This window comes from Typopeltis vanoorti, chromosome 18 (genome assembly GCF_054136105.1).
Source record: "Typopeltis vanoorti isolate ZY-2024b chromosome 18, IOZ_Tvanoo_1.0, whole genome shotgun sequence".
NCBI classification, from domain to species: Eukaryota; Metazoa; Arthropoda; class Arachnida; order Uropygi; family Thelyphonidae; genus Typopeltis; species Typopeltis vanoorti.
In genome coordinates, this window is record NC_143566.1 from 82,704,549 (window position 1) to 82,730,666 (window position 26,118).

General features: G+C 34.9%; 1 protein-coding gene across 1 annotated transcript in view; it reads right to left on the minus strand.

The window, feature by feature from the left end:
- Positions 1 to 26,118, minus strand: part of l(3)72Dn (UTP4 small subunit processome component l(3)72Dn) — a 144,918-nt gene that overhangs the window by 39,302 nt on the left and 79,498 nt on the right. Inside the window, exons 8-10 of the mRNA XM_090408484.1 lie at positions 16,718 to 16,824; positions 9,921 to 10,016; positions 9,459 to 9,632 (exon numbers count right to left, since the gene is read on the minus strand). Coding sequence (XP_090264610.1) covers positions 9,459 to 9,632; positions 9,921 to 10,016; positions 16,718 to 16,824 — 377 coding nt within the window. The remainder of the gene's footprint in view (positions 1 to 9,458; positions 9,633 to 9,920; positions 10,017 to 16,717; positions 16,825 to 26,118) is intronic.

Below are 26,118 nucleotides of genomic sequence, written 5' to 3' on the forward strand. Positions count from 1 at the left end.
AACTTTTTAAGCTTTCAGAATGGGCGATTGAAAGTATTACAGTTCAAAACTGGGGAAAATATTGCTTTCATGTCACCTCATTGGAAAATATGTATTGGGACAGAGACGGAATTATCGAAGAATTATGCGAACCTTTGGTGATCAGTTTAAGTGAAAGTGATGGCGATTCGGACACCGATTCAGATGACTATGAAAATTAAAAGGATTTGATAATGGTGTTTTTTCCAACCTTTTTTTGCATGGGTTTGTTAAAAGAGTCACAACAAGTCATAAATAATTAATCGGTTTAGGACATTAAAGTGTCTCAGTTCTCTCAACTGTAAGTTTAGAATATCTAAGTTCATTTGAAAAAATTTCTGTTTTTCTGTATAATTATTTTTATTTTATAGAAAACTTTCTTAAAAATAAACTTCGTTAAATGGATTCTCCTTTTTCTGACATGCGCAGAAGTGTCGAAGGATCTCTAATCGGTGGGCTAACTATACCATAGATCCATTCCAATCATTTTCTCATAAATGTTCTGTTTCTCTTAGGCCTTTGGCACTACACAACCATTCCATAAGCACATAGAAACATTAGCAGCTGAACATCCATGCAAAATTCAGCTTCAGACTTATTGAACAAACTTCATTCTCCTCTCTCATTCCTTCTACATTTATTCTTCGGAACAGCATGCCCTGCACTGCATTCTCCAGCTGTTCAAGAAACACATCAAGTTCTTTCTTTCTCTTTAAACAGTTGCCAATGAACGGCACAGATGTTATAGGCTTTGCAACCATTTTTCACATATGGAACTGACAATGATAAAAAGATAAATTTCCATTACGCTAACTTTCATATTTAATGTTTACACTCAACAATCATTGGATCACAGAAGCAGAATGCTGAAGAACCTTCCTTAAATTATTGCATTTTCAGCATCCATGTACTGAAAATACAATATGTTCTGGTTGTTATATCCTTTGGGAGTTCTGTCTGTTGGCATTGATTGTTAAGATGGTTGGCATTTCTAGAACAAAGAACTAATACCTCCCAAAATTTTGGACAGTCTCTAGCAATTAATTTGCTCAGTTTAGTGATATTTATCAGTGTGCTGTGGCTGATTTCATGAACAGGTTTAGGGTTTTAAATTTGTTCATGTGATAAGTTGGGTTCTTCTAATTCATCTTCAAGAATTTCTAACTGAACATAATTTTTCATATGAATTAAAAAAGTCATTTTGATGGTTGAGTGGCAGAGTATTCTATATCCTGATTATCTATAGCAGGACAGTTTGCAGTTACATGGAAATGCTCATGATGGAACTCATAATAATGAGGAATGTTGTGGTTTGGCAATAAATTTGCAAATTCATTTTATTTTTTTTATTATTTTTGAGAGACTCTGTATGTTATGAAAAAGAGCACATTTTCTAGGATGGTTAGTTTTTTATTTGGTAGCATTGATTGAACAAATCTTGTTCTACGTGAAGGTTTTAAAAACCCTTCATGAAAAATTGGATTGTGTGTGTGGATTTTGAGAGGCTGTGAATAACAATTTTCCTTCAGTATTTCTGGTGTTTAGTCTCGAGGAGCACTGTTTACTGTGATAAGAACATTAGAAGGTAATATGATGATGATATTCAGTGGAGTTTCTCTTTAATTAAAGTTAACATATCATTAAGGTACATTAGTACATAAATATTTGCAAGCATGCTATTGTCTGTTTCCAGTTTCTTATGATAATAATTTTGCCAAATGTTTGAATAATCTGTATACCTTGTAAATATGCAAAATGCAAGATGAAGATGGCAGAACCAGCCTGTATACCAGGCTGGTTCTTATAGATGTGTGAAAGTTGAAGGCTGTATGCCCAAAATTTCTCTGTTAGATCTATTATACTTTTGTCTATTCCATTTCCCTGTTAAGTTTTTATTTATTTATTTATTTTTTATTGCTTGAATTCTAAAGAAGACTGATTATATTGCTTAACTACACAATGATTCCTCTTCGAAGATTTAGTGAATACTTCCTCTGAATATCTTCAATTCTCTTTACAACCATTAAGAAAATGGCCATTGGTATGTCTAAAAGTTATTTTATTCTTCAATACTAAAGCTGATTCTATGGTGCAGATGGTTATTTAAATGCTTTAAAAAATATACTTAAAGCAGCTGGACCACGGATGAGTAAACTTGTAAACCATAATCCAACTGGATTATGGCATTGTACTTCTATTTTTCTACAACTAAAGCTTCTCTTAATGAAATCTACAATCTTCTGAGCTTTAGGATTTACACATTAAACTAAGAATCATGAATCAAATTGATGACTGCTACTTTTTTTATGGTAGTTTTTGAGTCGTTTGGTTCTGTTTTTCTAACATTCTTCCTTGGTGAATGAGTGCTTATAAGAGCACACATTAAAACAGCATTAATCTCTTTCTCTCTTTTCTTGTGTTAGCTTGCTTTATCAAGATGTAGTTTGCCTTAACTGAATTAAATTGTTTTAATTTGATAGATTGGTATAGTTTCAGAGTCTAGAGCATTTATCCAGCCTATTCAGCCACTGTTTTCAGGTCAACCAAAATATGAATATGAAGCTATAATCAAGTTGACGAAAAATAGATAAGAAGTGTAAGCCATTAATTATCTCATTATGAGGTATGGTAATCCTTCACAATAAAATGCTTAATCAGATGAAATTGTGTTCAGCTGCATCTCAGAACCAGTGCTACTAAAAGAAAGAAATGTGTAGTTCCTTACAGTATGAAAGACAAATCTAATTTTAAACAGAGATAACAGATAAATGTATATATTAAGACCAAAATAGGAGAAACTTCTACACTAAAATATGTTTGTTTGTTTTTTTACTTTAAAAAAAAAAGCCATTGACAGGCGTGGAAATGGCTGTAATCATTTTACTACTACACATGCATTGTATTTTTCTGGAAAGCAATGGCTTTTTTTTTGTTTGTTCTTCTCCAAACTTAACTTCAATGTAGGAACTCTGCCCATTGCCTTTTTTGTTCTACTAATGGTTTTTTCATATTTGATTTCTAGTTTCTGGCTAGCTTAACTATTCTTTTTAGATCCATCCAATTAACATGTTGATTCCATTCCAATCCTCTTTTTTTTGATTCATGCGTTTATGGGTTGTAATTGACATTCTTCATAAATCTTTGTTTTTCACTCTATCAATTTCAGTCTTGTTAACTATTTTTCTTAATGTTTTCATTTTGCATGTTGTATTTATCTGTTGCATTTTTGATGTTTCTATTCTTGCACCACAGTACTAATTTATATACTTTTGTTTGTTTTGTGAGATCTTTATTTTCCCATACAGTTGAATTTAGACATTGACATTTTATTAGCCTTCAGGGATTGTTCATTTACAATCTTATATTGTTCCAATTAAAGGATCAGGGAAACAATAAGATTTTCCTCCACGCACATTTTTCGCACGTTCCCTGTACTTCCCATATTTCTCCACATTTTTCCCCACAATGCATTGCATTATACAGATCTAAAAGAATGTATGCTTTGCATTATAGGATACTAAGGCAACTGATCAGAAGTCATTACACAAGTACATTACATGCAAACACTGTTTGCTTATACTTGGATAAAGGATTACAGCAAGAATATAATTTCTTGAGAAGAATTGTTGAGAAGAATTGTGGAAGAAAAGCTTGGTGAAGAACAAGCTGGATTCAGGCCAAATAGAGGCTGTCAGGATCAGATCTTCACTTTACGACAAATAGTCGAGAAAGCATGGGAATATAACAATGCTCTGTATTTAAGTTTTGTCGATCTGGAAAAGGCATATGACAAGGTGCCAAGAGAGAAGCTATTCAATATGCTGCAGTTATATGGTGTCAATGGGACATTATATCAAGCAATACTTAGTCTTTATTTGAGTTGTAAGTCAGCAGTTAGAATTGAAGGAAGTACAGGAAGATGGTTAAATGTTAAATCTGGTGTGAGACAAGGATGTACATTATCCCCTCTGTTATTCATTATCTATATGGATCACATTATGAAGGAAAGTGGTATTAAATATGATATCAAAATTGGAGATGTTAATGTCAGCTCTTTGCTTTATGCGGATGATGTTATACTTCTAAATAAATCTGCTACAAGTCTGCAAGATTCTCTGACTAAATTGAATAGCTCTTGTAATAGATATGGTATGAAGGTCAGCAATAAAAAGAATCATTGAAAATGATTGGAACAAGTAAAACATTTCAGCTATTTAGGCACGATTTTTACTGAAGATGGTAAATTAAATATAGAAATAGACAACAGAATCAGAAAAGCTGGTATGGTGGGAAGTCAATTGAATAAATTCATATGGAATAAGAGAGAAATTAGTCGGAACACTAAATTAGCTGTATACAAGACAGTGTTCAAACCAGTTTTAACTTATGGATCTGAGAGCTGGGTCAGAAGTAAAACACTTGACCAAAGACTAGAGACCACAGATATGAGAGTCCTGAGAAAGATTATAGGCGTGAACAGATGCATCAATGGCAGTATCATATTAAAAACAAGGATATTAGGAAAGAACTTGACATTGTCAGCATACAGGAATGCATTAGCAGAGCTAATCTCAGGTGGTATGGTCACTTAAACAGAATGGGCGAGGAAAGATTAGCAAAACAAGTGTTCTCTGCCAGGTTGGCAGCAAAACGACCCAGAGGAAGACCAAGATATAGGTGGATTGATATGGTACAAAGTGCTTTAGACGATAGAAATATAAGATCTGATAATGTTGGAGTGTTGACAAGTAACAGACTGATTTGGAGGAAAATTGTAGATAGGAAATTAATAATGATGTAATTTTTTTCATGTAGTACTATCATATCCTGTACACCCCTTGAGGGTACATGGCAGGAATTTGATGATGATGATGATATAATTTCTTGGCATCTTTAATGAATAAGATTTTTGTTTGTTAACCTCCCTACCAGCCGAGATGGATGAAATAAGGAGACCAAATTGCACTTCTTATCCATTTTATTCAATGGGTATTACAGAATCATATCCAGATTTAGCTGGATGTCTATGGACGTCGTGGCCAGTTGGGGGGAGGGAGGGGATCACACTTAGAAAATGGTGCATATTTTTTAGTTCTTGAAGAACTTTGTTGAAGATCTTGTTTGTTTACTGATGACAAGTTTTTCCCTAATATTCTTGTTTTTAATATGATACTGCTCTTGATGTCATCTGTTCACTCTCTTAATCTTTCTCAGAACTCTAATATCAATGGCAACTAGAGTTTGACAAAGTATTTTTATTTTTATTTATTTTCCCCCCTTAACCCATACCTCATATTCATAAGTAAAAATTGGCTTGAACACTGTCCTGTATATACCTAATGTTTTCAATAATTTCTCTCTTATTCCATATAAATTCATTCAGTTGACTTCCTACCATACCAACTTTGTTAATTCTATATCTACTTGCATATTTAATATACCACTTTCACTAACAATTGTGCTCAACTGAAATGTTTTACTTGTTCCACAGGTTCTCCAATCAGAATGCAGTTAATGTTTTCAATGTTTCTAGCTATTTTCATTGTATGTCTTTTTATTGCTGATTTTCATACCAAATTTATTTTGGTATGAAATAAATTTAGTATTTATTTCCTATCAGCAGTTTGATTTAGTCAGAGAATCCTGCAACTCGTACCAGATTTAATTTAAGAGTATAATATCATTTGCATAAAGAGCTGAGATTAACATCTCCAATTCTGACATTAGGTTTAATTTCATTTTCCTTCATAATGTGATCCATATAGATGATGAATAACAGTGGAGATAATGTGCATCCCCATCTCACACCCGATTGAACATCAAACAATCTTATTGTACATCCTTCAGTTCTAACTACTGACTTACAATTGAAATATAGACTATATATTGTTTGATATAATTTTCATTCACAACATATAATTGTACCAAATTTACACCATATAAACTTTTTCTCAAGTAATAAAGGCATCATCATCAGTCATCGTAGTATGTTACGCTTTCGCACAGGCCTACACATTTTACAGCGTAAGCTTCCGTAACCAATTCCCACAGAATAGGTTGGTCACTCCTTATTCCCGGTGGTATCCCATGTCTGTCAAAGAGTGTGTTTCACGTTGCCAGCTTGCCTGCTTTGTGGGAGGAAAAACCCTAGGATAAACTGGGGAAAAAATCCTGCTGTCCACGCCCAAGACTGGCTAATTTGGCTATGGCTGAGAAAGATCCTTGAGCTCCTCACGTCTCCGACGGGAATCGAACCTAGGACACTTCTTCCCCAGGCATATGGTTGCAAAGCACACAGCCACTAGGCTAACCACACGGACATCATTATCAGTATAAAATTTAAATTAAACAAGCATAAGTAACAAAATTAAGCCTCAACAATGATAGCATGTCCTAATGACTTTGATCCAGCAATTTTTTGGTCCAATTGCACTTCAAATAGTGCAGTTAATGCAAAAATATAAAGTACTAAATGAAACCGCACTGAAGTTTCAGTACAGTGACATGCCAGATTTCCATGTAATGAGTTCCAAACAGATCAATACTATACTAATGCAAAAAAAAAAAAAAAAAAAAAAAAAAAAAAAAAAAAAAAACATGATTAAGCAAATCTTGGCAATAGAGAGACAGTCATGCTGATTTAAATTTGGGTGGTATAGAAGTGCTTCAGCACTCTAAATAATCACTCAAACCTAAACCTACAACAATGCACCAATGATATCCAATGGTCCAATATTTGCCTTTTACAACAATGTAAAAGGCAAATATTGGACCATTGGATATCATGGTCATTGTCCACTCCATGCTGAGCAAAGCCAGATTTTTCAGGTTTATTGTTGTTAATATAAGACTGGTGTTCTTATAGTCGTTTTTCAACAGAACGTCCTGTTCGTCTAAAGTAGTATGAGCAGAGGCACCCACATTGAAGTTGATAAACATCAGGGAGAGAGAGAGAGGGGTGCTGTTTATCTTTCATGGATGGTAACCAAGAGGAGATGTTGATAGGGAAAGAAGCACGAACTAAATTATATCTTTTCATGATCTTAGCAATGGTCTCAGAGATGCCTGCAATATATAGGATAGAGATTCGTCATACAGGTTTGTGTTTTTTTGGCAGTGGGCTTGTAAGAGTCCAAGATGCATTTAAACTTCCTTGAGGTGAAAACATTCTGCAGTAAGATGCATTGGATGGTGTTCAATTTTTGTTGGAGAGCTTGGGAACTGATAACACATGCTCTATTGAGAAAAGATTTGAAGATGCCTATTTTTTGAGATGAATGATGTGCTGAATCTTGCTGTACATAGTGGCCTGTTGAGGTAGGTTTATAATGAACAGAAGTAGCAAGTATTTCAGAAGGGGTATGGGAAAGGAGGACATCCAGGAAAGTTAATTGTCCATCCTTTTCTTTTCCATGGTAGAGTTGATGTGTGGGTGTAGGCTGTTGATTTTGGTTAAAAAGGTAAGTGGAGGTTCTTCTGAGGCTGGCCAGACAACAAACACATCATCATCATCTACATATCGAACTCAAAAGGAAGGTTGGGATTGTATTGAAGAGAATAGGGATTCAAGATGCTCGTGCAGGTAAAGATTTCCTATGGTGGTTCCTTCAGCTTGTTTGTAGAACTGATTCCTGCAGATGAAATAGCCCGAGTACATGACAAAGTTGAACAGTTCAACCAGGTCTGGAGAAAACAAAAATTTGTTCATCATTAAAATCAACAGCAGTCTGGCCAAAGTAAGATCCCATAGGTGCAGAGTACTTTGTAAATACCAGGATAAGCTAGAGAGTTGAAACTTATCCAACCTTATTTAGAGTTTAGAAAAGAAGAAAGTTTATTAACTGGAAGAAAAGTCACAATGAATCCAACAGATCTAATTGGTGATCCTCTCAGATATACCTCTGATATAATTAATGGCAATACACTTGATAACTTCCTCATGAGCAGGTGTCTTAGAAAATCTACACCTGTTAATCACTTAACAAAGGACTCAGTGATGCCGTTAGACAAGAAGGTTGGAAGTTTATTTTGAACTTGGTTAGTCTATAATAAATTTAGTTTAATCCTTTACTCAAGTGTAAGCAAACAAAGTTTGCACCTGAAAATATCTTCAAGACTGAGGATCCCTTGGCAACTCATAGCAAAGGTGGACCATGCTCTCATCACTCCTTGTCTCAGTATCTCCCATAATGCAAAACACAACTCCTTGTGTTTTGCAGACCTATTTACATATGACCTATTTATGAGAGGTCATATTTACCTATAAGAGTTGCCAACTGGTGCACCACCTTATTATTAAATTACTCTGGATTTAGAGAAAGATGTTGGAAGTTTATTTTGCACTTGGTTAGACTATAATAAATTTAGTTTAATCCTTTACCCAAGTGTAAGCAAACAAAGTTTGCGCCTGAAAATATCTTCAGGACTGAGGTAAGGTGGTACATCCCTTGGCAACTCGTAGCAAAGGTGAACCAAGCTCTAAAGGATTAAACTAAATTTATTATAGTCTAACCAAGTGCAAAACAAACTTCCAACATCTTTCTCTAAATCCAGAGTAATTTAATAATAAGGTGGTGCACCAGTTGGCAACTCTTATAGGTAAATATGACCTCTCCATTGCTTCTGCATTATTATCACCACTCTAGGTCTGCCTCCCACTGACGAGACCTCAATAAAGGTCGAAACTGGTCTGGGTAGTGACCCTTCCCTTAATGCACAGCAGTATACTTGTCCGCAAGGAAATGTGCTTTACATTATGGGAGATACTGAGACAAGGAGTGATGAGGGCTTGGTCCACCTTTGCTACGAGTTTCCAAGGTATGTACCACCTTACCTCAGTCCTGAAGATATTTTCAGGCACCAACTTTGTTTGCTTACACTTGGGATTAAACTAAATTTATTACAGACAAGAAGGTAGTCTTAATAAAATTTATTTTTTGTGTCAGCAATACTTCAGAGAAAGATAAATCATCACAAACAGTGAGCACCATGGATGAGAGACTTAATGGTGCCAGATTTTTGACAAGGATAATACTTAGGATAAAATATTTACAATTAAATAATTTTCACTGTGGTTAATACGTGTGTTTCTTTTAATTAAATCTCTAAGCATTTTTTTTAGCCTCCAGAACATTAATTTTTATATTTTCCTTCAAATACTTTTATTTAATAATTTTTACACCTAATGTTTACCACTCAGTGTTATGTTTTCAGAAATTTACTTATTGGGTCTTTTCTATATGATTTCTTCTTTTCCTGAATTGTTTCTTTAATTTCTTGACTGTGTCAAGAAATTTATTTTTATAATCTGTGGAAATGGTGATAAGAGTATACTAAAAGGATACTAGTGAAATAAACAGTTTACTTAGATATATTTCCAAAAATATTTTTATATATGACACAATTAATGAATGATTAATATTATGAAAATATCAAATTACCTGTGATTTGTCAATAACATATATTGACTCAGAGTCATGTAACATGATAATGTCCTTATGTGTAGGGGAGAAGGTGACTCCTGTAATAGGGAAGTAATTATTTGCAAACTGAAAGGAGGACTGATTTCTTGACCAACTTGTGTAACCTTGTTTGCTTATGCTGTACTCAATTAGCTTTTGGGGCAGAAAGAAAGAAAAATAATAAGAATGATAAAATTTTGAATAATAATATTCCAATTTCAATTATATACTAATTTTTATCCATATAATTATTATTAAAATTCACAATGCTATCTTTTTTTGTTCTCGTTTACTTTAGTCCAATATTTCTTAATGGCAAAGAATTCTTTGTCTAATTAAATAAATCATTATGCTGAAGGTGAAGATTTAATTATAGAAAAAAAAATGAATATGAGAAATAAAGAATGAAGAGAAAACAATATGAAAATTTAGACAGCATACTTTCCGATCATTATACACCACTACTAGCACATCACCATCTGGATGGAACCCCAAAGCAGTTGGTTGATATTTATAATGAGGAAGAGAACACTGGATCTGTAAAAATAATAATTTACTGTCATAAAAATTTGAAAGCATCATATTGCCTATAACTCAGCAATTAAGTTATAGGTCATAAAAAGAATTAATAAATACAATTACATGTATAATAGAAATTACAACGGTCAGATAAATACTTGTTGTTTTTTTGTAATTCCAACTGAAGTACTAAATCTATGAAGTACTGAGACAAATATCTGTTAATTATTCTGACTGATTTGCCTATTTTGCATGATGCAACACTTATGTTCCCAGAGGGTACTCTGCCACCTCCATGTCAGACCAGACAACTCACTTTCAGTTGAAAAGTCCTCATAAACTGTGTGTCCTAGATGGGATTGGAATCCAGATTTTTCCAACTAAAGGGAATTTTGAACAGCAACTGAGTTACAGAGGCAATCAAAAAATTCATATCATTAAATTAAATTTTAAATTCATGTGAAAACAATGACGTTAGGTGATTTTTTTAATGATTGGTCAAGAGCACATTTCTGTAATATATAATGAGGATGGATGCTGAAACATCATTTATATACTGCAAAAAATAGCAGAAAAGAATACACATACACACATATATATATATATATTAAATAATCAGCATCTATGGTCATTCATCTCAGCATAATAATACAAGTCCAAGATTTGGAGTATATATTATGCATTTACAAAGTATTGGAGAGCAAGTCCTGAGATCCTTCTAGAGATCCAGCATGGAACTTTTTCAAGCCACTTTTAGGCTTAATTGGGGAGGGAGTCCTACAATGGATAACAAAACATCTACCTACCTAAAGATGTTCACAAACATCCATGCCTGTAGACGAAATCAAATTCATGCCCTCTTAGTAAGAGATAGAGAAGTGCTGTTCATGCAGTCAACCAAGTAGCTGGGTATGTGTGCATATATACTAACAATGGCAAAATTTAAGAACACTAATATTTCAGAGAAGCTTCAATTCCTTTTTGCTCCAACTACACTTTCCACTTTGCATAATTCTTCCTTCAACATAACCACCAACCAATGCACCAATGTTGGATGTAATGGATAGGGATGTTCCAGTTCATTCCAAAAGAAGTGTTCCATTGGAGTTGAGAACAGTACTTTTTCCACACTGTTTTTCTCAAACCATATTGCAATAGCATTACAGTAGATATGGTACACTGCCACAGGAAGCATTGCATTAAACAGAAGTACTGCATATCTGTTGGCATTCAATCCTTCTAGGCATTATAATGAAAAGTCTGATCTAAGCCACAAAAACAGTTCTAGACCATTACACTTGACATCAAACTTTAAGCACAGTGTTCACTTGGCATCATGATGAGTCACTTGTTATAAGAGAAATCAGATTTATCATTCCATTCACATCATGTGATCTTTCTCTAGTCTGGTATATATTCTGATAGTCCATTTCCCACCTTAGACATAGCTGTGTGGATAAATGTGTTACCCTTATTGCCACTGTTTGACATAGTATGCATTCAAATATACTTGCTCATAGGTCTTGGTTGTAGCAATGAATTTATGTGCAACTTATCCATAAAATGCTGTAAACTTACAATATCAGAATCACGAGTTGGATAATCCAGAAACCCACAGAGGTCAAATATGAAACTTTTTCAAGCCATTCAAGGCCTCCAAATATGAAGAGTAGTGGTTGTACACCAAGAAATGAAATCTGTCTACAACCTAAAACATCCACAGACATTCACAAACATCCATACTTACAGTACTATACAGTGGAATTTGAACTCGCAGCCTGGCAGCTGGACAGCAGATACTATTCGTTCTACTTCATTAACCAGACCAGGTTGTCTGATTAATGAAAGAGAGAAGCCATTTCAAATGTGTTCATGATATCTAAATGTTGACGGATGAAATGTTCTAGGCTAGTTTTGAACAGAATCTTTACACACACACAAAAACATATATATACACACACACATACAGAATCCACCCAAAAAAAAAAAAAAAAAAAAATGTATACACACTTCAGCAAAAGAAAAACCTGTATAAAAATTGTAATACTAAATTCATACAGACATCAAGGGATGAATACAAATTACCTTTGACTTCTACAATGCACAAGGTGCTCAATGTGGTTACCATTAGTGGTTACCCAGACACTTATTATTACGGCGAACTACTGCTTGGGCAACGTTGGCCAAAGTATCCAGTGAGATTGTTGCGCATGCTGTTTCAATTTCTTTATGAAGGACCACCAGTGTAGCTGGTTTTCTACAATACACTACATCCTTTAGAGTCCCCCATAGGTAGAAGTCCAGGGATGTTAAATCAAGAGAGTGTGTGGGGAACTCAACTGCACCTCTTCGTCCTATCCAATGTCCCTGCAAACTCTCATCAAGGTGAGCTCTCAAGTCTCAGTGGAAGTGTGGTGATGCACCATCTTGTTGGAGGAGAAATTGATCATTCCCATAAAGTGCATGAATGGTAAAATGGTAAAAGAATGTCTACAAGTTACCAACAAAAACGGAAGTGTTTCCCAGACTGCAATCCATTGTATTCTACTCCATATGGGCTTCTGAAGTTAGCACTTAGTCAAATGCCTATGCCTAATCAATAATTACTAAGACACCTCTCTCAGTTTGCATCTGAGAGTTATTATTGGACCACTGAAAATTGGAAAGAGTTGCCATTTTGGATGAATCTATGAATTTCATTTCTAGCTATGCCATGTGGTTATTTGAGGAATCAGGAAAAAATCTGGGAAGAGAAATTACCCCAATGTCATGGGGTCCAGGAGAAACAGGCAGGTGGTAGTAGTGTAATGGCATCAGGGATATTACTGGAAATCTCTTGGAGCACCTGCAAACCATATTATAAATGCTACAAAGTTTACCTATCAACTGAGGATTGAACCACAATGGTTCAAGAAACCTAAAGGTTGCCAAATTTGTAGGATTCGAATCCAACATAACATCTCTATGATGATGTAGATTGGGAGATCTGGTATTTAAATCCTTCAACACTCTTGTAGATCTATTGGTAAACAATCCTGATGTGTTACAGTATACCTCCTACAATGTTCATAGTCTTACACAGCCCATGTCATAGTGTAAAACAGCAAATGTAAATACAAAGTATTAGAAGAGTGGTCATAATATTTTGATAAGATGGTATGTAAAACACCTGTAAACAAAACAAAAGTAAAATAATAAAATAAAGCTACAACATGAACATAATAATGGCAGTTATAAAATGATTTATATCCCATAATATTTATAACAATATAATACAATAATAAATACTGTAATGTTGCCAAAACATAAAAAAAAAAAGTACTAAAGCATATATTAAAATTAAATAGTTGTAAATAATGCACATAGTTCAAGTAAACCAAAGAAACAGTAAAAAAAAATAATAATTACATTAAAACATATATAGGAGAGTTGCAAACAAAGTAGTGGCAACATGTGCACAAAATGTAAAATACTTTATCAAGTCTATATATTACATCAATTCAATATAATCTCTTGCCATGTTCTGCACCTGTTTCCAAATTTGTGGAGGCTGCTGGATCTCATCAGCAGAGATATTGGTGATAGTGCTACCTGTTCAAGAACTTGCATTAAACTGTAGACCTCTGAAGGGTTCTTTGACTTTCATTTTGGGGAACAAGTTGAAGTTGCAAGGACTCATATCTGGCAAATATGGAGGCTGTTCCAATTCTTCCCATCATCGCCTGTCCAACATCTATCACCAATTGTGACATGACATTGTGCAACAAAAAAACAGTGGAGAACCCATGAAAAAATGTGGTTGCTTTCTCCTTAAAGCTGGATGCAAATAGTGTTCTAGAAATCATTGATAGTACTGTGCATTAACAGTTTGCCCTTGGAGCACAGCATGACAAAGAATGACACCCTGTACATCATAAGCAACTATCAGTGTGACCAACTTTGCTGAATTATTGGTTTATTCAGGCAAAGTGATCCTGAACAGAGCCATTCATTGGACTGTCTCTTCAGTTCAGGCTCACAAGACCTTGCCCAAGTTTCATCAATGGCTACGATACAATTCAGGAATGCATCCGCTTCATTTTTTTCATACTATTCCGGATGGAAGCCAGCAACTTTGTATCTGTGCAATTTTTGCATCTCAGTCTCATATAATTGATGGATTGTGGATCAATAAATCACCAAAATGTTTTGCACATACTGAGCCTCTCTTTTAGGATGTGCTAATCACTGGTGGTTTATTCCTGATTTCCTGGAGCAACTGACATACAGTCCATTGCCGATCAATCGCGAGGAGTTCCCAACAAGCTCAATATGTTCATCTAAAATGGCAGGTCATCATGCACGCCAATTATCATCCGGATGATCTCACTCCACATGAAATGCACTGACCCATCTTGCGACAGTCTAGTATGGTAGGGCAAAGTCACCACAAGCTTCCCTAAGGCCACAACAACAGTTGCTTGCAGTTTTATCTTGTGCAACCTGGACCTTGATCCAGGATTGTTGTTCTAATTTTGTTAACATACCTTAGAGCATTCACACTAAGAACACTGAATTTAACCACTTCTCAACACAAAAACAAAACACTTGTTAGATGGACTGTGTCACTTTGTGTGCATGTACAGTACATACAACTAATGCCTCTAACTGTCAAGAGTAATGTTTAAGTTACCAACTATGTTTCTCTACAGTGATGCCACTACTTTATTTACAACTCTCATAAAATAGATGTGAATAATATAAATTTTGGAAACAAACCACCAACAAAATTACCCTAAGGCATGTATATGAAATAGTTGTAAACTGCTCAGCCTCTACAGCTGTCAGTAGCAATGTTCTTTGGATGGAAAGACCTGGATTAGTATCTCATCAAATACATAAACAATTCATATAATTGCTTTTCACTTAAGTTAACTGAGTCTCATGGAATTGACTGTTTCTTTCTTTTTTTTTTTTCCTTTTTTTTTTTTTTTACATCTTACCATTGGGGTTTCACCACACGAAAGAGATAAAGAGGCTAGAGTATTTCACATTGTAATTCACAGCTACACAGACTTTGAAGATAGGATTAATTGCCCTATCAAAATATTAAATCAAATTTATATAGAGCCAAGTTACTTGGGTTGTGAGAAGCAATTCAACTTAATAAGCTTAAAATAAAAAAAAATCATAATTATTATTGTACACAATTATTGATAAGTTCACCAGGAAGTTTTCAACATATCCAGTGTAAACCAGCTCTACTGATAGCTTGACAAAAAACCAGAATGCTCACTAATTTATGTGCAAGATTGAAAAATCGATAAAACTTGAAAGAAAATACCATTTGGAAAGCAATATAACATTAGCTAATTTTTGTCTAGCTAACTTATATATGAAAAGTGCACTGTACATGGATAAGCTAAAGGTTAGCAAATCCAGAAACCCTATTCTAGATACCACCATCATGAAAACTTAAAAAGGTCTTTTAGGCCAATAAGTAAGGTGGTAGTCTTACCAGGATATGAAATTCATCTATCACCTAAATTATTAGTATTAAACTATACAAATACTAACATTATTAAATAAAATATATAAACCAAGATGTTTAGCATATTATGCAGTTCATAGAGGATGAAGGAAGTGCATATTTCATCAATTTCCTGACCTGTACTCCTAAAGGGTGTTCAGGTTACTATGACAGCACTGAATGACCTTGTAAACTGTAAGTTTACAGTGCATATATCATGCAATATAACAAATAACCAAATAACATTATACAATTTATATATAAGCTAGACATAAAGGAATTGCTCTCAAGAATTGACAAAAATAAAATAAAGTTTTATCAAAAGATGTTTTAAGGCAGCTGCAAAAGGGCATACAACAAAAGATTGCAAAAATATAAGACAGCCATGAGTAGTTTCTGCATCATGATAATGCACATGCTCATATCCTTTCTTGTCCGTACAAGTTTCTTGCGAAAAATAAAATGGCAATGCCATTTTATTTTTTGCAAGAAACTGTTGTACAGAGCTCTAATGGCAGTGGCGTAGCTAGGGGGGTGCGGAGGGGACAGTCCGCCCCAGGGTGGCACTTTGAACTTTTGTAGTTAATTCTAAAATACAGTCTCGAGAACTCATTTCCAAATATTGTAATACTACTGCGAATTTTCCTCACAATTGCTGTAAGTGTTGCTAATTGTGAGAGGAGTTTTTCTAAATAGAATAGATTAAGAATTACCTAGGTTACTATGAAATAGACTTTGCCATTGTCATCGACCATTTTGCTAACAGAAAAGCAAGAAAAATAACATTTTAAAATGTTGAAGTTAAAGTTTTACTTCAAAAATAAACATAGTGTTTTAATTTATTTCCCTATACGTCATTTTGCTTTTTTTTTTGTAGTATTTTTGGTGTGTGTTGAGAGGGGTGGCAAAAGCTCTAGCTACACCACTGTCTAATAGGAATAACTTACAGAACTGAATATTGTTGCTCAGAATTCCAATCCAATACTCATGACATCAATAGTAGAGGAGACCACTCTAAAGAAATTGTACTGAATGGGTTTTACTACATAAGAAAAAATTTAAAAAAAAAAAAAAAAAATTAAGCTGAGCTTCAATTATAATTAAAAGTAATTTTTTTTCTATTACTGCATGTGGTTATATTACATGCCTTTGTCTTATTTCTAATCATATTCAGATTTTCTAAATATATTATTTCTGCAATAACGCTCACCTTGCCTTCTTTTATGTTATATACTGTTATATAGCCTTCATAATCTCCTACTGCAACATAACAGTCATTCCCATCAACATCCAGCAAGTGGATTCCATTTTGACCATCTAATAATAAAAAGGCATAAACTTTCATGTTAATAATCTCCATCTTCCTTTTATTACTACCATTTCTTTTATGTAATTTCTTTTTATTTATTTTCTATTTTAATTTCTGTTTAGATAACTAAACAAAAATTATATATTTCTTGAATAGTTTTCTACTCAGTTAAGCTTAATCATAATTACAGTAATCAATGGCTGAAAATGAAGAGTCAGAAAAAAAATGCCAACATACTGGAAATTAAGTTTCACCCTGAATCACAGAGATATTTACTTTGAGAAAATTAAGCATAAATTGAAAAGGATTAAAAAAATAAACTTTTGATGCAAGATATTACAGAAGGATGTGAGAGCTAATAGCATATTTGACAGAGTATGATTTCAGGAATACACTGATGTAAAAAAAAAATTAATCAAAAAATGAAATTCTTTGAAAAACACAAAAACAGCTTATATATGTTAATATATAAGCTATTATATTATATATGATAGCTTATATAACATATATAAGTTAATATATGTATATATTTTTTTTTAATTAGGTTAGTAAGAGAAACATTTTATGACTTTTCACTATAATAACTAAAAGAAGTGCAAAGAGATACAATACTACCACCTAGTCATATAAAAATCTTCTCTTCTTTTTCCTATCATGGATTTCAGGCCAGATGGCCTGTTTTGGTCTCATGCCATCACTTTCTTGATCTTCTAATTCTTTTTCCATTTATTTTATATCCAGATAGTATTTCTGGCAGTCTGCTATTGTCCAATCAATTCAGATATTCTAGCCATTTTTGGTTTATACATATTTACAGGGCGTCCTCGAGTTACGTCGGAGATCCATTCCTATGGACCAACGTAAGGCAATTTCCGATGCAAGTCGGAATTACCATAGCCTAAGTTACTTACCTAACCTAAAACACCCTAAAGTCATACGTATATATCAAGAAACAGAACTAGGCCATAGGAAAATGAAAGGGAGACCATAGTTACTGTATAGTACAGAAAAATAACAAAAATGAAACTATAATAAAAAAAAAACATAAAAATGAGAACAATCAAACGACAAATGAAACTGTACATTCTGTACAGGTGATTAAAAAAAAAAAAAAATCTTTACCTTTTATCCTGTGGTTGGCTTGCACACTGGAAGGGGCATTGCAAGGTGGAAGAGACTGACTTAATGGAAGGAGGAGGCAGGACAGGCTGCAGAAGGTGCAGGAGATACCTCAGGAAACTCACCAGATGCTTTATCATCACCACCAGCAGCTTCACCTTGCACCTTAAGGTTATGTAAATTGCCCCAAGCCTTAAACCGCATAAACCAACCTTTACTAGTATTAAACTCTTCACCTGCACTCGTTTCCCCCCTTTCACTTTTCAATGCCTCAAACAATCTTTTCGCCTTTTCTTGAATTAACATGAGGCTAATTGGGATACAGCATTGATGCTGGTCTTCAAGCCAAAGAACAAGAAGCCTTTCCATCTCAATCATGAGCCGACTATGTTTTTTCGTAATCACAGTCAATTTCATGGGCGCCAATCCTTTCACGTGTTCAAGGATGTGAACTTTATCCTTGATAATAGTCCCGACTGTCTAATTTCACTTCTAATGTAATGGCTTTCTTTTTCTTCGACACACTGCCATCGGAAGAGTCTGCCTTATGTTTGGGAGCCATATTGAAGGGTAAAAAATCACAAACACAAAAGTGAGAGAGTGGATGTAAACAAAGCACGCGGTACCCAAAGAGTGTATGCTGGGACCCAAGCGAAGCCACCTCTCCCAAACAAACGTCGCGTAACGGCGTATTCTTCTGCTGTGCTCACAAACAAGTCCATCCACGACATTTGAATTTTACGTCATGCTGCTTCATGTCTAAATTTATTTTTAAAATTATTTATGGGATTACCTTACCGCCGTAAAGTCGAGGACGACGTAGGTCGAGGATCCCCTGTATTTATAATGTAATTACTAGTTTTATATCTGAGGACTGTATGAAACAAATTTCATTTCTTTTATGATCACATGAAACCAATTGGTATATCTAGCTGTTTTTCTCAGAAATTTCATTTCTACTGCTTGAATCTGTTTTTCATTCTTTTTATGGTCCATGTTACACTACTATATAATAAACTTGATTTAGAGAGGACATTAGCCTGATTCTGGTGTGTTTTTGTACCAGGGATGGCTTAAATATATTGTTTATTATGTCATTTATTATTATTATTACATGACACCTCCATGGTGTCCAAAGACTCATTGAGGAAGGGAACCTACGCTACAACTCTCCATCTCCATCACTCAATCCACCAACTAAAGCGAACCACATCATCCACACTAACATCATCTATTGCCTAGATGATTCACATATTGGTGATTCACAGAGAATCACCAACATCCATGCCAGGATTCAAACCTGAAGCTTTTTTGGCTGGAGAGTGGATACCGGTAGCCAATCAGAGATAGCTGGCCTATGACTATCATAATTATAAGTGGCAACCAGTGAAGAGATGGGAAAACAAGTGCTGCCATCTTTTAAGTACCTAACTCTAAATGGATATTTTACTGTCTGAAATAATGTAGGTTCTACAGTTGATTTTCTTGAGTTTACAACATGAAAAACTCGAGTTTCCATGAGAAAAAATCCACTTGCTGTGCTAGGGATCGACAAATCCAGGAACTGGTTGAAGATAGGCTTAGAAAAAGTTCCTTTAGCCTGGAGGCTGGACTTGAACTTAAGTTTTAGAAAGTTTTTTTACCTTGGGTATGTTAAAGATACCAAGCAATACTAAACTAGGTTTTAATCCTTTTTCCCAGGTAAGCAAACAGACAAGTAAGTCAAGTTTTCATCTGAATGTACTTCAAGTCTGAGGCAACTCGTGGTAAAAGTGGATTAAGCTCTGATCACTTTCCTTAGTATTTTCCCTTAATGCAAAGCACATCCCCCTTGCAGAGATGTATGATGCTAGCATTAAAGGCAAGGGCCACTACCCAGACCTTTATTGAGGTCTCATCAGTGGGAGCCAGACCCAAAACTTGAACTATGTTCAGACGCAAACTTGACTTACTTGTCTGTTTGCTTACTTCGGAAAAAAAGGATTAAAACCTAGCTTATAAAATTGCTTGGTATCTTTAACATAGTATATACCCAGGATAAAAAAACTTTCTACATCTTACTCTCATCCTGAGATTTTTATTTAATAAGGTCAAAGCACCTTGTGGCAACTTGTGTAGGTAAAATTTATAACCTCTGCATTACTTCAACCTTGGCATTTTTTGGGTATGGCTCCCATTGACGAGACCTCAATAAAGGTCAAAACCAGTCTGGGTAGTAGCCCCTGCCTTTAATGCATAACATCATATATCTCTCCAAGGGGATGTGCTTTGCATTAGGTGAGTATACTAAGGAAAGTGATTGGATCTTAATCCACCTTTACCACGAGTTGCCTCAGACTTGAACTATGTTCAGGCGCAAATTAGACTTGTCTGTTTGCTTACTTGGAAAAAAGGATTAAAACCTAGCTTATAAAATTGCTTGGTATCTTTAACAATGAACTTAAGTTTGTCTTTGGCAGCCTAGCACAAAGGATGCAATCTTTCAATATGAATATATTGAAAGCAATAATATAGCAACATATATGTTGCTTTTCAGCCAAGAGTTAATAATATGAGGATGGTCTGAAAAGTTCTCAGCCTCGACCATAGGGCAACACTATCGGCAAGATTTTTTTTTCCTAAGTTGGTACATCTGTCATAAGCATCTGAAATTGCAAGTCATTCAATCAAGTAGTTTGTTTTATACAACAGTCTGAAGCAAAAGTGTAATATCCCTTGAAATTGATAAAATTGAGTATCGTGCAGTTATAAAATTCTTTGTAAAAGAAGGTTAATGCCAAAAGAAATTCATTCAAAGTTCATAAAAGTTTATGGGCACTCTTCTCCTTCATTTTCGACAATCACGAAATGGGCTGCCAAGTTTAAACGAGGCCGTACCAGCCTTGTGAAGATGATCCATGCGAAGGACATCCAAAAAAGTGCAACAACACCACCAGAAATCATTGATCAAGTGCACAATATGGTACTGGATGACAGGCGAGTCAAAGTGCGCGAAATTGCTCAGACTATAGGCATTTCAAAAGAACATGTGAGATATATTTTCCATGAAGAATTGCAAATGAAAAAGCTTTGTGCAAGATGGGTGCCACACTTGCTCACAAGTTAGCACGATGAGTAAAGGTCAAGTAATTATTATGGGGGATTTTAACTTTGGGGACATAGATTGGGGGAAGGAATGGTCACAAGGAACAAAGGAAATGGAGTTTATACAATTGTTAAGAGATAATTACCTGAGACAGCATGTGATGGAAGGGACAAGAGATTCTAGAGTGTTAGATCTGGTCATAACATCGGAGAACATATCAATAAGTAATTTAGTTACAATGTCTCCACTTGGGGAAAGCGATCATGTGGTCTTGACCTGGGAGATTGAAAGACGAACTGAATATTCTATTAAGAATGGGTATATGTGGAATTACAAGGCTGGTGATTATGGCAAGCTGAGAAGTCAGCTTTCAGCTGTATTATGGCATGAGAAATTCAAGGGGAGAGATGTTGATGATGCGTGGGAGATTCTCAAGGAGTATTTGAAGAAAGCTGTATCAGACTGTATTCCCAGAGTCAGAAGGAGAAATCAAGTAGGAGTAAAATGGATGACTAATACTATTAAACAAGAGTTGCATATAAAGAAAAGGTTGTGGAAGACATATAAAGAAAAAGGTGATGAGCGTTCCAATGAGCAATATAAGGTACAGGCAAAGAGAGTAACCTGTGTGGTAAGGAAAGCCAAAGCTAATTATGAGAGGAAGCTAGCTGATGAATCCAAAAGAAACCCTAAAGAGTTCTTTCGCTATGTGGCTAGTAAAAGGAAGAATATCCATGGAAAGATTACTTTAAAAAGTGTTGATGGTAAGGAAATTACTGAAGCTAGTCAAATAGTTGAGTTGCTTAGTGATCATTTCGCAAAAGTGTACCATCTTAGTAGTGATAGTGCAGTGTCAGATGTGACATTGACTGATGAGAGTATAGAGATAGATGAAATCGAGGTGCTTAATATATTAAAGAACCTTAATGCTAACACTGCCATTGGGTTAGATGGCATATCGGCCCATGTGTTACGAGAATGTGCAAGAGAATTAGCAACTCCTCTAACCAGGATATTTAATTTAAGCCTCAGTTCTGGTAAAGTGCCAATAGAGTGGAAAGAGGGGAAAATAGTTCCATTGCACAAGGGAGGCTCTAAGACTGATGTTGCAAATTATAGACCAATCAATATATCTGGAGTGGTGGTTAAGATTTTGGAGAAATTAGTTAAAATTAGAATTCAGGACTGGGTGGACAGCAATATGATACTTTATAAGGGGCAACATGGTTTTGTGAAAGGTAGGTCTTGCCTAAGTAATTTGCTTACGTTCTATAATAAAGTAACAGTGGAGTTGGATAAAGGAAATCCTTACTCAGTGATACTGCTTGACTTTGCAAAGGCTTTTGACAGGATTCCACATGGAACTCTGTTACATAAATTAGAGCAAATGGGTTTGGATCCGAAGATGGTGATTTGGATTAAAGGATGGCTGGCGGACAGATATCAAAGAGTGGTTTACGGAGGAGCTGAGTCCAGGAAAAGGCAAGTGACTAGTGGTGTACCTCAGGGCTCAGTTCTTGGTCCTCTATTGTTTAATTTGTACATCAATGATATTGGAAATACCTTGAATGGAAATATCCACTTGTTTGCTGATGATGCAAAATTGGGAAGAGCGATAATCAATTCAAATGATGTGGATATTTTACAGGATGACTTAAATAGGCTGACGCTATGGACTGAGGTAAATGGCTGTCAGTTCAACGTGGCTAAGTGTAAGGTGATGCACTTCGGGAGGATGACATCGCATGCTGTTTACTATATTAACGGAACTGAACTGCAGGAAGTTGATGAGACAAGAGACTTGGGAGTTATTGTGGACAGAGAACTTAAGTTTAAAGGGCATATTGCTAAGATTGCCAAAACATCACATCAAATTACATGGTTGTTGAGGAACACACTAACTAGCAGGGATAGGGAAGTTATTATTCCACTCTATAAGGCATTAATAAGGCCGCATTTGGACTATTGTGCACAGATCTGGTCGCCAGGATTTCTTGGTGATGCGGAAGTGGTAGAGAGGATTCAGAGGCGGGTTACAAAGATTGTTGCAGGTCTGTGGGATGTTCCCTATGAGGATAGATTGATGATCTGTGGGCTCCAAAAACTAGCTGATAGACGTAGGAGAGGAGATATGATAGAGGTATTTAAATTGTTAAAGGGATTTTACAGGATTGATACTGATGATATTCTTAAGACCAATGCAGGATGTGAGAGAACGAGGGGCCATCCCTGGAGATTGTGTAAGAGTGTGGTTAACAAGGGTGTTAGGACTAGATTTTTTACTTGGAGGGTTGTGAATGGGTGGAATGCTTTGCCAGAACTGGTTGTGAATGCTTTAACCGTGAATGAATTTAAGGAGAGGTATGACAGGTATTGTGTAAATAATGGTTAGTGTGTCAATGTCGGGTCTCCCGCGATGAGTCTTTTGACTCCATGGAGACACCGTTAAATAATAATAATAATAATAATAATAACTATCGTTATGAAATTGTGCAGATGCAAACTGTCGAGTGCCGTGTTTAAATGAAACTGGATGCACTAAGTTCCATTTCACTATACAGAATGTATCTGCTGTCTTCTTTAATTAGTTCTTACATATCTAATTCGAAATCATGTATGACAAACTGGGGCAAGTAGAAGCATAATATAACAAATTTTGACAGATCAAAATTCTAACTAAAATTTCAACCTTTTCAGTATAAGACGCACCCTGGATTGGAGATGAATTTTTAGGGGAAAAAAGTGTGTCTTATATGCCAGCAAATAAAGTATATTTCCTTGCAAAAACAGTCAAACGCATGATGAAAATAGCAAACAGTAAAGAGCTAGACTTTTTCCATTCTAGTCGATGTATGTAATGGAGTTCATCTACAACTGCTACCAGATACGAAGTAGTGAGCTGATCTGAATACTATGAAAGGTACAATATCAAGAAACAATGACTAGAAAAGTAGATGCACAGCAAGATTATAATATAGCTAATATATAACCTGCTTGCTATATATAAAGAGACATTGTGGTGGAAGGAATACAAAAATATCAAGGTTGATATATCATACTGAAAAGTTTCTCAACTGATTCCGCATATGATCTCCATGACAAAAGTTTAACTAAATATAGCAAGTCGCGTAAATATAAAAAGTTATTAGCAAAAAAGAACTCTGCATATCCATTTCATAAATGAAACATGCATTAAACCAGTCCCACCTACCATTATCAAAACATGATACAATAACTTCAATGCAAATTCAGAACAATCAACCATCTCGCTTCAAGTTTAATAACCACACTCATTCATTGAATACCTTTTAAAACATAAACTGTGGTATTATAAATCTGTGTCATTAAATTAGTCATGACAATGAATAAGTAATTCTTTACACACTTTTCTCTTCTATAACTATCCATCAATTTCAGTTTTATAAAGATCAAAATATTCCTTGCTGCATTCTGTCAATTTCATCTAAAGACTGCTCTTCAATAATATTATACTTGAACATGTACATTTAAATAGCATAGCAATCTTATTCTATATCATATATCAGTTAAAGAAATATTCTGTTCAAAAGGCATTAAGAGATATGTTTTCAAGCATATCTCTTAATGCCTTTTTTTTACTTGCAGAACAAAAACTAATTGAAAACATTATCATATACTTTATGCACAAAAGCCTAAAGAATGCTTTTAGCCTCTTGTTTTTTGGAATATTTTTCGAATTTACTAATCTATCTTGTAATATTGATGACACATTGGTTCATACAGAAAGAGAGTATTATATTCAGCTTTATTTAATGGTTTAAGTATGTAGCTGGAGCATACACAAATATACAAGAAAAGCTGAGTTACATTACAAATCGTAAGCTAGAAAAACAATGATTTGATCATGTTATTCTACTGGCATGACCTCTAGTGGGGAAAAAAAATTATAAATTACATCAAGCTAGATTTAATCGAAACTAATTCTTGGGGGGGGAGACCACACTCCTACCAGGTGCATCCCCCCCCCCGGGTGGCAGATGGGGGAAACCCAAATGGGTTGCTCTGAATAAAGAATAAAGAGCCATGGACCAAAGGATGTAGCAGAGGCATGGCAAGCTGGCTACATTATTATGCCAGTAACTTTCATGAGCAGGAGAAAGTCTACAAACCGAGATAGTGCTATTGCATACGGGACAACCGATGCGCCTACTCGAAGACCACATAGAGTAGGTGAGAAATCAGCAATGTGGTCAGCCAAGGATGTGAAACATGTAGCCACCCTCAACATAAGATCACTATACCGACCTGGAAAATTGCAATTAGTCTAGGAAAATTTAAAAAGAGTGAAATGGAGTATTTTAGGTTTATCAGAGACACATTGGTGCGGAGATGGATTCATGGATTTACCATGAAGGAAGAAAAGATAACATACACAGAGAAGGATTTGCATTATTAATTGAAAAGAAACTTACACACTCAGTAATTGAAATAAAACCAGTGTCTCCTAGAATAATCACAGCCAAATTTCAAGCAAAAGAAAAAGGTCAAACAATTAAAATAATCCAAATATATGCACCAGACAGTAACCATTCAGAGGAAGAAATAGAAAATTTCTATGAAGAACTACAACAGGAAATAGATAATCCCAAAAATAGAGAACTCATGATAGTGATGGGAGATTTTAATGCTAAAATAGGACAGTTCACAGCAGAAAAAAAAAAGACGTGATGGGGAAATTTGGATACGGAGAGCTTAACAACAGAGGAGAACAATTACTCCACTTCTGTAAAGCAAACGATCTGATGATTACAAACACATTGTTTATCAATGCCTTAATAATAAATATACATGGACATCCCCAGATGGTAATATAAAGAACTGCATAGACTATATCATCATAAACAAACAATGGAAAAGATCAGTAAATAATGTACAAACATTAAGAAGTTTTGATTTTGACACTGCCCACGAAATATTAGCTGCCAAAGTGAAGATAAAATTCAACAGGAAAAACAATATCAGAAAAGAAGAAAACATCAACCTATCAAAACTAAAAGATAGCTCAAGCAGAAGTCAATTTTTAGAACAGATGTGCTTGAAATTAAAACCCTCCATCTTC